Source organism: Trichechus manatus, unplaced genomic scaffold (assembly GCF_000243295.1).
Source record: "Trichechus manatus latirostris isolate Lorelei unplaced genomic scaffold, TriManLat1.0 scaffold00023, whole genome shotgun sequence".
NCBI lineage: Eukaryota > Metazoa > Chordata > Mammalia > Sirenia > Trichechidae > Trichechus > Trichechus manatus.
The window spans coordinates 18,615,931-18,630,797 of NW_004443959.1; the positions used below are offsets into that span (position 1 = coordinate 18,615,931).

General features: G+C 38.9%; 1 protein-coding gene across 1 annotated transcript in view; it reads left to right on the plus strand.

Moving 5' to 3' along the window:
• PXDN (peroxidasin) overlaps positions 1 to 14,867 on the plus strand; it is a 137,566-nt gene that overhangs the window by 63,424 nt on the left and 59,275 nt on the right. The window contains exons 3-5 of the mRNA XM_004373104.2: positions 3,490 to 3,561; positions 5,453 to 5,524; positions 10,390 to 10,461. Of these exons, the coding sequence (XP_004373161.1) occupies positions 3,490 to 3,561; positions 5,453 to 5,524; positions 10,390 to 10,461 (216 nt within the window). The remainder of the gene's footprint in view (positions 1 to 3,489; positions 3,562 to 5,452; positions 5,525 to 10,389; positions 10,462 to 14,867) is intronic.

Below are 14,867 nucleotides of genomic sequence, written 5' to 3' on the forward strand. Positions count from 1 at the left end.
AATATTAATATTTCAACATGAAATCAGTATAAAAATTACTAATGGTATATTTTTAAATTATATTTTCCTTATGAAATTTGAAATCTGGTGTGTATGTTGCACTCACAGCACATCTTAATTTGTACTGGTCACATTTCAAGTGCCCGTGTGACCAGCGTCCCTGGTGGCCACTGTATTGGACAGCACATTTAGACACTTCCTCACCTCCACCACTGCCAGAGGTTTTGGTGACACCATTTTCGGATTGCAGTTGCTTTTGCCTTGTAATTAAGGTTGGCTTGTAGCTTTCCCTGCAGTTAGCTTAGGTTTTCATTTTAAATTGCCAAGTCCTTTATCCTTCCTCAGTCACTTTCTAGCCTCCAAAATGCTGAGGCTATTGTCTCCTCTCATTTGGGTCATTTTTGACAAGGAATAAGGAGTAAAAAGGCGTACGTGTTCAATCCACCCTCTTTACTCTGGAGCTGTAGTTTTTGTTTTCTGATTAGATAGTGTCCACATTGATTTTAACCTTAGCATCATGTCATGTGGCATGACACCAGAAGAATATTTTCTCTCTTGTCTGTTCAAATGCTATGGAACTTGTATATTTGTTATGTATGAGATAAGAAGCTTCTTTCCACTTATTTGTGTTTATACTAAGGTTTTTTTCCAGTGGTCAAGAGTTGACTCCGACTCATGGAGACTCCATGTCTGTCAGAGTAGAACGGTGCTCCGTAGCATTTCCAATGGTTAATTTTTTGGAAGTAGATCACCAGGCCTTTCTCCCAAGGTGCTTCGTGGTAGACCTGATCCTCCAACCTTTCACCTAGCGGCAGAGCACATTAACCATTTGTACCACCCAGGGACTTCTACTGAAGTTTTAGTGAGTTACAAATTTTTTCCTTATAAATAATTGATTTTATATATTGAACATTTCATCATTAAAAATCTTTTTCTTTTGATGAGTTGGCTTTTCCCTGTTCAGTGTTTTTCCTCCCCACCCCCACCCTTCCCGCTTCAGCTTTTTGGATTTTCAGCACGTCTTTAAGTGGAGCCACATGTGATATTCTGAATATGAAGTAAATTCATTTCTCATTTCTGTAAAAATACACACATCGGTGGGGGGGGAGTGTGAAAATATGTGAGTAGATAATGAGAATCATAGGAGGAAGCAAACCAGGATGAGGGGTCACAGCTGGGAAACACAAGTTAGATTACAGACTGTGGTTACCTGGGTGGGCAGAAAGGACTGGACCTTCTCCTCCCAAAGCCTTGAAGCAAATGCTGGAATGTGTCACATTTCATGTGCTAATTCCTAAACTGCACACCAAAAAAAGAACAAACCAAACCCACTGCCATCAAGTCAGTTCTGATCCATAGCAACCCCATAGGGTTTCCAAGGCTGAAGCAGACTGCCACATCTTTCTCCCTCCTAGCCACTGGTGGTATCCAACTGCTGACCTTTCGGTTGGCAGTTGACCTCCTTAACCACTGCGCCACCAGAAACACTGTTAATTTTAATGAATCAAACACATACTTTTTAAGAAACCGCTTGAGTCATAATCAAGAACCAATTACATAAATTCCTTAAATTATCAAATTGGTTCAAATAATCAGCTTTTGTAAAAAAATCATAAGCATTCTGTGAATTCAGTAAATGTCATAATAGAAATACCTGTTCATGATTTGGATCAAATGCAGCCCCAGGATCCCTATTGGACTCTGTCAGAATGAGTTGGGCCTGGGAGTTAAGGAATTTTAATTTTTTCTAACACTGATTTGATAAAGGAAGTCGTCTTCCTATTTAGTTTTCATAGTGATTTTGGTACTTGCTAACTTTCATAGTTTTTAATCCAAGTTAGAGATGGGCTGTTAAGGACAGTGAAAACAGAAGTTTCTGTACTCTGTCACTTCCCATTGCTGCTTTAATGTCTTTTTGTTCTTGGCTTGTACATCTTGTCACCAGACATGTTTTCCACATGGGTAGGAGCTGTCCCTCGCTCAGTCAGCCTGAGAGATAAATCTAGAAGCATTGATGCATTTCTGCTTCTTCTGGGTCAGCTGAGCAGTTCAGTCTCTATGTCAGCTTTGCCACACTCTTTGGTCCTTTGTAGGCTGTTCAGATCCCCCTGCCCCCCAGAAATAAAAATAACTGCTTTACCAATACAAGTTTAGCTGTATTTAAAATCCTAGTGGGACTCAGTCCTCTGAACTGATATTTTCCCTGTGTCTTAGATGGTGACCGGCTACCACCACTGACCACTTTGACAGGGATCACGATAGAGGGTTTGTGCAGAGCAGGAGAAAAATGTAGAACAAAATTCAAATTCACAAAAGAAGACCAGACTTACTGGTCTGACAGAAGCTGGAGGAACTCCCGAGACTATGGCCCCCAGACACCCTGCTAACTCAGAACTCAAGCCACCTTCAGCCAAAAATTACCCATTGCCACCAAGTCGATTCTAACTCATAGCTACCGTATAGGACGGAGTAGAACTGCCCCATAGCGTTTCCAAGGAGCAGCTGGTAGATTCCAACTGCTGACCTTTCTGTTGGCAGCCGAGCTCTTAACCCTGCTAACCCAGAAGTGAAACCATTCCCGGAGTCCACCTTTCAGCCAAAGATTAGACAGGCCTATAAAACAAACAATAACCTGTGAGGAACGTGCTTCTTAGTTCAATCAAGTATATGAGACCAAATGGGCAACACCTGCCCAAAAGCAAAGACGAGAAGGCAAGAAGGAACAGGAAACCTGGACAAATGGACACAGAGCATCCAGGGTGGAAAGGAAAGGGGGAGAGTGCTGACACTTTGCGGGGATTGCAACCAATGTAACAAAACAATTTGTGTATACGTTTTTGAATGAGAAACTAATTTGCACTGTAAACCTTCACCTAAAACACAATAAAATGAAAAAAAAAAAAAAAGCTTAGTTGGAAACAGATTAAAATCCATACATTAAGTAGCCTGATTTTTCTGAGTCATATGCTTGATTAGCTTTGTGGTTTTGAGGCATTCAGTCTAAACTATCTCACTGAGATACTTTATATGTAGTTAGTTGATAAATAACTGAATTCCAGCTCATGAAATTATTGGAGTGAAATCTGAAGTGTTTATACAGTTGCACAGTGGGTTCAACTGTGGTGCTGTCTTCTGGAATATATGCAAATCTAACCCAGGTTTATTATCTTTAGACTTACTGACATTGAATTCTACAGCGGATTGGCAGAAGGTGGGATGTAGTTAATGTAATTTTTTTGTTTCCCCTAATTACTGGTTAAACAAGTTTCTGTTATGTGATATTGTCAATCTGTCATTCAGATAAATATTCATACACACATTAACCTCAGCAAAGAGATCATTCATCCAGGGAGTGAACTGAGTCATTCAATGTGTGTTTTAAATGCCTTATCACAGTTATGGAACTGAATATGTAAGAACAGCATAGAAGTAGTGACGATTGCAAATCTCTCTCATGTCTAAGTAAGTACATTTCTTGTTTCTTTACAGGGATCTTCGCTTTAACAGAATTAGAGAGATCCAACCTGGGGCATTCAGACGACTGAGAAACTTGAATACACTGTAAGTTGAAACATTTGATTGGAATCCAATAGAAAAAATATATATAAAAATCATTACACCATTTGTGGGGAGGTATACAGGAGCCCTGGTGGCGCAGTGGTCAAAGCTCTTGACCGCTAACTGAAAGGTCAGTGGTTTGAAACCACCAGCCGCTCCACGGGAGAAAGATGTGACAGTCTGCTTCCATAGAGTTTACAGCCTTGGAAACCCTAGGGGGTTGCTATGGGTCGGAATCGACTCGACAGCAGTGGGTTTGGTCTTGGTACATCTTGAATAGTCTGGTCAGCTCTTGATTGTCCTTCTTGATTGGGCATGATGGGGGAAAAGCAGAGACCAAGACAGAGAAAAGTATATGCAAATGGAAATTTCAGGACTGCAGAATTCTATGCTTGTCCACAATTTGTTCATGTGTTCACCTGCCTGTCTCATCTGGTATTCATCTACCTATCCATTATATATTGGGTGTAATCCATAAAAGCGACCAAGTTTCCCCCTTTTCTTCATTTGAGCAATTCATTATCGTATCACTTTTGCCGCTTGTAAGAACAGGTTTGATTACATCTGCTCGTTCATGTCTGACTGCAAGGCTGGGAAGGATAGCACTGCTCCTGAACTCAGCACATACATCGGAGAACTTTTAACCCAGGCCATCATGCCCCGATATTTAAACCTTAGAGGGTGAGCTAAGGAAACAGGCGTGGCCATTGTTTGAGTGGTTCTGCAGCAGATTTCATGTTGCTTTAGAATACACTTAGCACGCTGGAAAGCTTGTCTCTCTTGGCTCTCCTGCTCCAGGACAGTGAGTAATTGGCGTATGGGAAAGTGCAGGGAAACAGGAGGTGAGACTGGGCCCTTAACCTTGACATCTGTGAGCAGATCACTTAGCTGCACTGCATACCAGCTTCCTTATCTGTGAACATGAATGGCTCATTGAACTAGATGGCACACTTTTTGTTTTTTTTCAGGTCAACACCAACATGTATTTATTAAGTCCTTTATATGCCTAGCAGTGTAGCTTTAAGAGCTACAGAACAGATACTAGAAAGACAACGTCTGTATTTTTAAGAAGCATACAACCTTGCTGTAGTAAAGGTCCAGTTTACTGTCTTCATGCACAAAGTTCCTGGCCAGTGTATATACATTATTTAAAGCACACTTTTCCAGCTTACCTGGTTCTACAAGGGTGCTGAGTCTTTCATTGTAAATGGCATACTTTTAATAACACATCTGATTAGACCATACTAAAATTCTATGATTGCCTTTAAATTGACCTGCTGAAGTAGAAAATCTAAGAGAAAGCAGGAGAAGGATTATAGTCCTTTGTATAGGACACCTGGAAACCCTGGTGGTGTAATGGTTAAGAGCTATGGCTAAGAGTTGGAATCGACTCAATGGCAATGGGTTGTGTCTCCTATACAAAAAAAACACAAAAGCAAAACAAACCTATTGCTGTTGAGTTGATTCCAACTCCTAGCGACCCGATAGGACAGAGTAGAACTGCCCTGTAGGGTTTCCAAGGAGCAGCTGGTGGATTCGAACTGCCAGCCTTTCGGTTAGCAACCAAGCTCTTAACCACTTCACCACCAGGGCTCTCATTTATATAGGAGAGAGAGAATTATTTCTTTATTGTATTCAAAGGTAAAAAAAGAGGTGATATGGACAGTCATTAAAAAAAAAACAAACCCATTGCTGTCATTACTCCAGAAATTTGTAATCATGAAAGTTAAATAGTTAAAATGCTGTTTGTTGTGTTAATTTAGCATTTAGTGTATGCTGATATGTGGGTCCATGGCTTAATAATTTTGTGTGCTTCTTCAAGACTATAGGAATGTTGTTTCATAATACAATTTAGAATTTTTTTTCCTAATTCTTATTGAAACTTTTTTCATAGACTTCTCAACAATAATCAGATCAAGAAGATACCTAGTGGATCATTTGAAGACTTGGAAAATTTAAAATATCTGTAAGTTAATGATCAGTTCTTTAACCTGAAAGCTTCTGCTATATATATTTAAACTATTCAGTCGTTGAGCTAAATTATTTCCTGTTTATGAGTTATTATAAATCCATCCACATAAAGGGATTTTATTTTCAGATGGTGAGTGAGATTTTACCTAGAATTGTTACACATTAGTGATTTTTAGTGTTTAGCTATTAAGCCTTTAGTGACATAAATCAAAAACCCATTACTCCAGAACTGCCCCATATGGTTTCCAAGGAGCAGCTGGTGGATTCAAACTGCTGACCTTTTGATTAGGAGCCAGGGCACAGTGGTTAAGAGCTATAGCTGCTAAATAAAATTAAAATGCATAGCCACTGAAAATCATTTTAAGAGTAATAATGAAGATTCTTGAGATGGAAGATGATAACTTATATTCAGTTGCTAATGTGAATAGCTGACCTAAGTTTTCCAAAATGTAAGCTTTCATAGCCATTTAAAATGGCGGTGTCACTCAGGCCTGTCCAGCTGTAAGTGAAATGTAAAGATGTAAATTATAAATCCCACTGGAATGTCACCAGTATTTGCTAATTCTAACAGCATTCCTCCAACTGGCTTTCCCCTCTTCTTATGTGTAATTAAATTTTATTTTACTATTAAAATTGATTTTAATTAATTAATTTATTATCATTAAAAAATTCTCTTTCCTGAAGTCAGTTGTGCAGTTTAGAAATGATCTCTTCAGGAAGTACTGGTTTAGCACACGTAAAATGCACTTATTTTAAAATTGGAAAGAGTTAAGAAAAACACTCAGGTTTAATTCTTGGTTCTAGACAAATTAGAAGCATATGTCATGTGCTTTTAACAACTCACCCTTAGTTTTAGGACTTAGATAACTTTTCAAATATAGCCATTTTTGGTGAGGGATTTATATCAATGATTTTTATTAGAAATGTATGTCATAAGTGAACCTAAACATCTTTTAAGTTATGTTGATTTTTTAAGAGCAGTCATATTGCTAAGGTTGATGTATATTTTGCAGTCTGTTCAGATTTTTTAGATGTGTCACAGGTCCTAACCACAGAGCTCACTTTAATCTGTTTATTCAAATATATTCAGCTTAATGAAGATATTTGAAAATATTGTGTCTAAATATTTCTTCTCCATCTTTTTTGACATAGTATGTTAATTTCTAATTCTCTGTCAACATTACTAAGCCTATTTTGACTCATTTGTAAAATGAAGGACAGGTCTCCTATTTACACTTTCAGTTTTTATGTGTTTGCTTGTTTTTTATTTATTATTATTATCATTATTTTAATTTTAAATGCTATGTGGCTTCCCAAGGGGAGTTTTGATTTGTTGCAAAGCCTATCCTGTTAGCTGATAGCCAGCATTCATATTGTGTGGCTTTTTTTTTATTAATAGTTTGTTTTTATTTTATTTTATTTTTATTTTATTTTTTTCTTCTGCCGTTCGGTTACCGAAGAACAACTTACTATTTACTTTGCAAATATCTCTTTTAAATGATACTTTTTAAACCCTGACTATTGACCACTACTCTCGAGACATTAGTGTTCCTGCCTTTCTTCTTTCTCTGCACCACAACCCACCTGCGATCCTTACCGGCTGGAGGTAACACGGATTGTAGTTGATGGGAATGAAGCAGTGGGTCACTAGTCAGGAGAGAATATGCATCACCGAGGAGACAGACAGACAGAAAGCAAGGACAGAGCTAGAGAGAGGGGATCAGGGTGTGACACGTTTATCCAGCTATTTGGAATTCCCAATTTTGTTCCCGAAATCCCTTAGAATCGATTGCATTGGTAGAATACATCTTGCTAACCCTGCTTTAGGAGACTGTGTAATAGTATAATTTAAATGCTTAAGAACTCTCTTGAATTTATTATTTCAGCCTTGTCTATGTAGTGTGTATATGTCAAAGTGTATTTTTAGAAGTTGAATATTCTTGTGTTTCCTGGAACCCTATTATTTCTGCGCAGGCCAGTAATCTTCATAATTATGAAATTAACTCTTGAGATAGAACTCATACTCAAAAGGTCAAGTCTATGAAATAGAAAATGACTTATAAACTTATTATTAGATCAGTCAATCCCCAGTTCTTATGAAAACAAATTATGCTTTAGCGTGTTTCTGAGACGTAGTCATGCATATCTGAATTGTTTTGTGTGCTCTTCAAAATAATTCCTTTACTCTAATTTTTTTTAAGTGCATGCAATGTGGTGTTAGTATTGATATTCTGTTTTTGTTTTGTTTTTAAGAAAAGAGCACAGAAACCTATGTTTCAGACTTGCTTTCCATACCCAAACCCAAACCCATTGCCACTGAGTTGATTCCAACTCACAGCGACCCTGTAGGACAGAGTAGAACCGCCCCATAGAGTTTTCAAGGAGCAGCTGGTGGTTCGAACTTCCCACCTTTTGGTTAGCAGCCTCGTCCTTAACCACTGTGCCATCAAGGCTCCTGCCTTCCATAGGAGTAATAATAACTGACCCCTACACAGTTACTATGTGCCAGGCAGTATTCTAAGAGCTTTAAATCTATTAATTTAATCTTCACAACCATCCTGAAAGGTGCTGCTATTTATTTCCATTTTACAGAAGAAGAAGAAGGAAAAAAAAACAAAAACCCAAAACAAACAAAGAAAAAAAGCTTGAGACACAAAAAAGGTTAAGTGTCTTATTTAAGATCACACAGCTAAGAAGTGGCAGTCAAGGGTTCAAACCCACGCAGCCTGGCTGAGTAACTGCCAAAGTCTGCCTCTGAGGGCTACTGCTGGGCTCTCACTTGCCAGGGAAATTTTGGCTGGTTTATGTTCAGGCTTACAGTTCTTTGTGGGTCAACCTTAGCAAGTTTGCAAACAGAGAGAAGTGAGAATCATTTAGATGGATTGTAACAGTTAAAAGACAACATAGCAGGTCCTTTTAAACGTGGTCCCCACTGAGCAGTACTAATTAAGGCACATCAGAACACATTGTCCTCCTGAAAATGAAGTCTGCAATATTATAAGCAGTAAGACAAAAAATGTTGTGTGTTTAGCAGAATAGGTAGGTGATAGTTCATTCATTGAGAAACAGAAGTTTCTGTCTGAGGTCAAAATTAGGAAAAGTGTGGATTTTGATTTGTGCATCTACCTAGATCGAAATTGAAGCCAGACCGATTACGGGAAACCACAATGCTCCGTATCTGTGTGTCTGAGTATACAGTTGATCTTTATTTAAAACAAAATTCTTGGCGTTCACTGGAGCTTTACTTCTGTCCAAAAAAAACAAAACAAAACAAATCCATTGCTATCGAGATGATTCTGACTCACAGTGACCCTATAGGACAAAGTAGAACCGTCCCCATGGGGTTTCCAAGGCTATAGTCTTTACAGGAATAGACTGCCACATCTTTCTTTCTTGGAGTGACTGGTAGTTTCAAACTGCTGACCTTTCAGTTAGCAGTCAAGTGCTTAAGCACTGCACTCCCCAGGGCTCCTTACTGCTATAGAACTATATATCAAAAGAAGAAGAAGAATTTGTGACACATGAAAATAATATAAAATTCCAATTTCAGTGCCATAATAAAGTTTATTGAAACACACCACGCTTACTCGTTTACATGTTGTCTATGGTGACTTTGGAGCTACAATGGCAGGACAGTTGTGACAGAGACCATAAGGTCTGTGGAAATTAAAATATGCACTTTCTGGCAATTTAAAGAAACAGTTTGCAACACTTGGCCTAACCTATCAAGGATGAAGACTTTCATACTGAAGTACCACAATTCGGAGGGATCACAATTCCGGAAAGAACTATAGAACTGTATATAAAACTTACTGCTATAGAACTGTGTTACAAGGAAAATTGTGCTGAAATCAAGTCATCATCAGTATATACGGTTTTAGGTTTTGGCAAACTGTTTCCCTAAATTGCCAGAAAGTACATATTTTAATCAAGGGGCAGATTAACCAGGAAGCAGGGTACACCACATGGGTTTAACAGCAAGCAGGGTACCCACAGGCTTAACTGTGTTTACTTACTCATGTGCTGTGCTCAATTTCACACAAGTAAACCCGTGCTTACCTTGCTTATTGGGTGATCCATCCCTGCGTACCTTATGGTGTCTGTCGCAACTGCCCTGCCATTGTACACGGAAGCCACCATAGACAACATGTAAATGAGTAACCATGGCTGTGTTCCAGCGAACCTTATTATGGCACTGAGATTTGAATTTTTTATTGTTTTCATGTGTCACAAAATATGATTCTCCTTTTGATATTTTTTAACCATTAAAAAATGTATAAAAACATTCTTAGTTTACAGACCATAAAGAAGTAGGTGGTGGACCAGATGCTGTGCTTTCTCTGGCATGCCATTCATTATTGCTTCTGTTTGATAAGAATAGGATTCTCGGTCAGTGAGTCATTCCGTACATCATTTAGTCTTTGTGTTGTTTACTCCTTAAATTATTTCTGGATATTTTGACACTGTATTAATATCAGTTGTAAAATCTTAATGACTTAATGACTTTTTTTTCTATCATGATACGAGCATTTTAAACGTTAGTGGGGAAATGGTTCTATTTTATTCAGGCTATGAAGCAAATGTGTTGTCAACAATTCATAAGTCATAGGTCAAGAATCTATAAATTATCTGATGGAATGGTTTGATTACCTTCAGTTTGATCCATTTGAGATTTCGTTTTAGAAAGGAAGGGAAATCTCTGTGAGAGGAACCATACTTACTGTGTAAACATTTTGTTTGTATTCTAATACAGTCATTAGTTTGAAAACTGTCTCCATGTGTCAACTTAATTCTCCTTTTCCATCTTAAGTTATTACCTCTTGTTTGTGTACTAATACTCCCCAATGTTTCTTGTTTCAGCTATTTGTACAAGAATGAAATCCAGTCAATTGACAGGCAAGCATTTAAGGGACTTGCCTCTCTAGAGCAACTGTAAGTGCCCTTTCTCTTCTGTGCTTTAGCTTCTTTGATGTCACCTGCCTTTTGCCTCTCTTGGGGGAAAAATGAACTGTGCCAGCTGTTTGCATGATGCATGACTATACTAAATGGGATGTAGGTAGCTAGACCCAATAGTGTATGCATGAAAATGAAAAAGCAATGAATTGACTTGTTATTCACCCATCTATCCAACCATCCATCCATCCAACCATCCATTCATTCATTCAGTAGATATTTATTAGGTTTCTACTATACACCAGATCCTGTGCCATGCATTAATGATACAAGGAAGAATAAGTCAGATTCCCTGTCTTGATAGTGTTTATAATTTAATGAGAGAGACAGACATGCAAGCAAAGAAGATCAAGGAAAGGTCTTTAGTGGTCGAAATTTCAAGGGCAAAGGAGGATGAGGACGTTGTTTTATTGTACGTTATTTCCTTTTTGTGACTGCACGTAGTGCAGTTTACTTTTCCTCAATCATGAGGTCCTTATTTTGGAGAAAACAAACTTTTATCAGAGTTCATGCGTTTATAGTTAGCATACACGGGATGTAATTAAATTTGTAACAAAATTGAGTTCGTTCTTTTGGCCTCGTGAAATCATACTTTGCTATGAAGTCAGCATGTTGACTTTTCACTAGAATGTACTATTGCAAGTTTTTTGTTTGTTTGTTTTCTTTCTTTTTTTGGTTTGTTTGCTCGGCCGTCCGTCTTTACTATATTAGCTAAACCGATTCCTGAGGAGTTTCCCATTATCATGCAGTTTTACTAAAGTGGATGGACAACAGCTAAAGTTTGGTGTAATACACCATGACTTTCTTCTGCTACAACGATTTATTTGTTTTCATGATTTGTTGGTTGACTGGGCACAGAAATATTTCCAAAGAATTTAAGGTAGATTGGGGGCCAGAACCCACCCTGAAACCATGTGTGTTAGAAGTACACACACTGCTCATATATTAAAATAAGTACTTACCCAAGTAAGAACTGCTTTCCTGTACTTACTGTACATGGCATAAAATGTATTTGAGAAGTTGTATATAAGGAGTAGGAGCCCTGGTGACCCAGTGGTTAAAGTGCTCAGCTGTGAACCAAAAGGTCGAAGGTTCAAGCGTACCAACCGCTCCATGGGAGAAAGATATGGCAGTCTGCTTCCCTAAAGATTACAGCCTTGGAAATCCTATAGGGCAGTTCTAATCTGTCCTATAGGGTTGCTAGGAGTTGGAATCAACTCGATGGGAATGAGTTTTTGGTTTATATAAGGAGTAGTATAGTTTCTGCTTCAAAGAGAATGAAACAAAAAGAGTTTAAATCATAGCAAAAAAGCATAGAACTATCTAAAGACATGTAGACGTAGGGAGAGTTTACAAAGGAACACTTCTATTCTCAGACTTTTGATGTAATAAGAGGCAATATGACGATCACAGCAGACAGTTATAAAATCATAGCTATGATTTCCATGAGCTAAAAGACTAGAATTAGGCGATGCTAATTTAGCTTTGTGAGGAGGTAAATTGACATTATTTTTAAGGAAGATATGAGCAGTGTCTGGGAAGGAAATAGAAGGAATAGCATATATGAAGACTTTTTGACAATGAACATTTTGGTGATTGTGGGGAGAGCATTTCGAGTCAGTTTGGCTGCCTTTAGGATTAGGTGAGTTTTAGGGGTCTCCACTGTTGAGACTTCTGTTGCGTTTGATAAACATTGTTGAGTATCTGAGGGAAATAGACAACTAGAACTCTGTCTCCACCTTCAAAGAGCGCCCTGTCTAGGGAGGAGATAAGTGTGTCAACAAAGACCTCGGCTGAGATATGATCACTGACCTGTTGTGTACAGAGTGCCGAGTACAGGGGGAGGCACAGTTAGTTCTGGATCTCGGATCACCGCATCCAGAGGAGCTCCTTCTTCAGATCCAAGCTGTTTGATTGAAGACATGCTTTCTAGCCAGCCAGGGTGAGATTGATAAGCATAGAGACTCTCTGCAGCAGTTAAGACTACTGTTCTGATAAGCCAGGCTGATGGGAAGACATCTGAGTCACCACGGAAAAGGCAAAGAGGCAGAGCCCTGCTCCCTGGTGTCTACGTGAGCAGCCTTTTGGTCTGAGGAGCTCCTTGTGGGCCATTGTCACGGATCAGAAAACATGCTTGGCCAGAGTCAGGAAACATGGATTTGAGCTCAGCAATGACTTAAATGTACTTGGGAAGAGAGAAGTCACTCATAGCTCTTTAGTTTCCTCAACTGTCCAGCGGGAGGGTTGGGTGAGATGACAACGCAGGGCTCCTTGGAGCTCCAGCAACCCTGTTATTGTTATTGCCGTGGAGTCAGCTCCTACCCATGGTGACCTTATGAACGTCCGAATGGAACGCTGCCTTGGTCCTGTGTCTTCCTCACAATCTCATGTTCCAGACCGTTGTTGTGGCTGATGTGCCAGTCTATTTCATGCAGGGTCTCCCTCGCCTTGTTGTCCCTTTACTTCACCAAGCATGATGTCTTCCTCCAGCGATGGTTCCCTTTTGATGACGTGTCCAAAGTAAGCAAGTCAGACAGTGTTCCATTGTGCACCATAAGGTCTTCAGTGCCTAATTTTTGGAAGTAAATTACCAAGTCTTTCTTTCTAGTCTGTCTGAGTCTGCGAGCTCCCTGGGAGAAGCTCCCAGCAACCCTCAGATTCTGTAAATCCCTAACAGTAATTTTTCTTGAGTGCCTTTTAAGGTAGACTGCTTAAGTCACACCTACCCAGCCTTCTTCCGGGCCCAGCCTTTATTGTGGGTTCCAGGTTAATACATTTTTTTAAAAAAATCACTATAAAATGGGAACTTTTGCGTATCCTTCCTCTTCTTGGTTAGTCCCTACTTATTCTTCAGGGCTTAACTCAGGTCTCCTCACATGCCCAGGCTAGACTAAAAGTGTCTCCTCCGCGCATCACACGTTGTGTTGATATTATCTGTTTTTTGTGTCTGTCTCCCGGACTGGTCTCAGTTGCAGGAGGTGACGGGCCATAATTTATTTATTAGCACATTACCCGACACCTAGGAGATGCTCCACAAATGTTATTAGAAACCTTTTTTTTGTTTTGTTTTTGGATTCCTTCTCCGTCTTTGCTACAGGTACTAACCTGTGATAGTCACTGATTTTGACTTTCCTTCCTTTTCCTGCCCCAGTTCCTCCTGCCTTTTGTCACATTTCCCCTGCCTGGGTGGGGGTGTCATCAGCACAGGAATAGCCATGTGGGAAAGCAAGAGGAAGAAGTAGGGAGGGGAAGTTCAGAAATGGAAGGGAAGTCTAATAGAGGGCCCAGGGTCCTCCGGCCACATTTTCTATGGTTGCAGATGTTCTCAGAAACTTGAAAAATTCCTGCAGGGTGGTTCTGACCAGTGATCTGGTCCAGGGAAAGAGCCATAAAAGAAGCAGGATAGGGACCCAGGCAGTTGAAGGTGGCAGATCTTGAAGTTAAAGTAATTTCAAAAAGATAATAAAATCTCTCATTGATAATGTCTGGAGTGAGTTTTGACGAAGCTTTCTTTTATTTGCAATTATGATAAAGACCTGTATCTCCCGATATTTCAATTCTGTTCCTCTGATTGGTCCCCAGGATCTCTAGAAGTAGAACGCATTTAAACTGTGTGCTTACTTGCAGTGGACGCGTGAGTGGGTAGTTCTCTTCTTGCTGTATGTGGAAAGGAGGTTTACGCTGCAGAAGTGCTAACTTGGCTATCTAAGAACCCCAGTTAGAAGGAGGATTTCATCATATGTTCTACTTAAAGAAAAAAACAACAAAGCACCAGTTTTCAAAGTGACAAATCAATGTTCAGGATAGCAGCATTCAGGAAGACTGGAAGAAATTAGTTATACCAAAAATATGTATACTTTGGAATGTAAGGAGACATTTTAAATGGAAAGAATGATAAACTCTAGATATTTAATACAATTAAAGAATGTATGAGGAAATGCTTGTCTTACTTAATCCCGTGTCATTTTCTTTCATTGTTCCTGTAGTTGTTTAGTTAGCTGACAATATACTTGGTGTTAAGTTAAAGTATGTGTTGATTTTCCCCTCCAAATTAGTATATAAGTTAAAAAATTTAATGATGACGTTTATATTTTTATATATGTGCTATAATTAAGATAATGTTGATTTTTTTTTAAATGATAGGGCCATATATTTTGAAAGGGAACAAAATAGGCCTGGAGGAACATCATGCTAAAGTCAGCGTGTCGAGGTCTATATTTTACATTGTTCAATTTAAAGAGCAACTATACTCAACTTTTAGTTTTATTGAATCTTCCTATTTTAATATTTCATTTGTTTTCCATACACTGTAGGAAGTCTAGAGGGTTATCTGTTGACATCTGAATTTGAAATGACTTAGAAAGGGCAAAAAAAAAAAAAAAAAA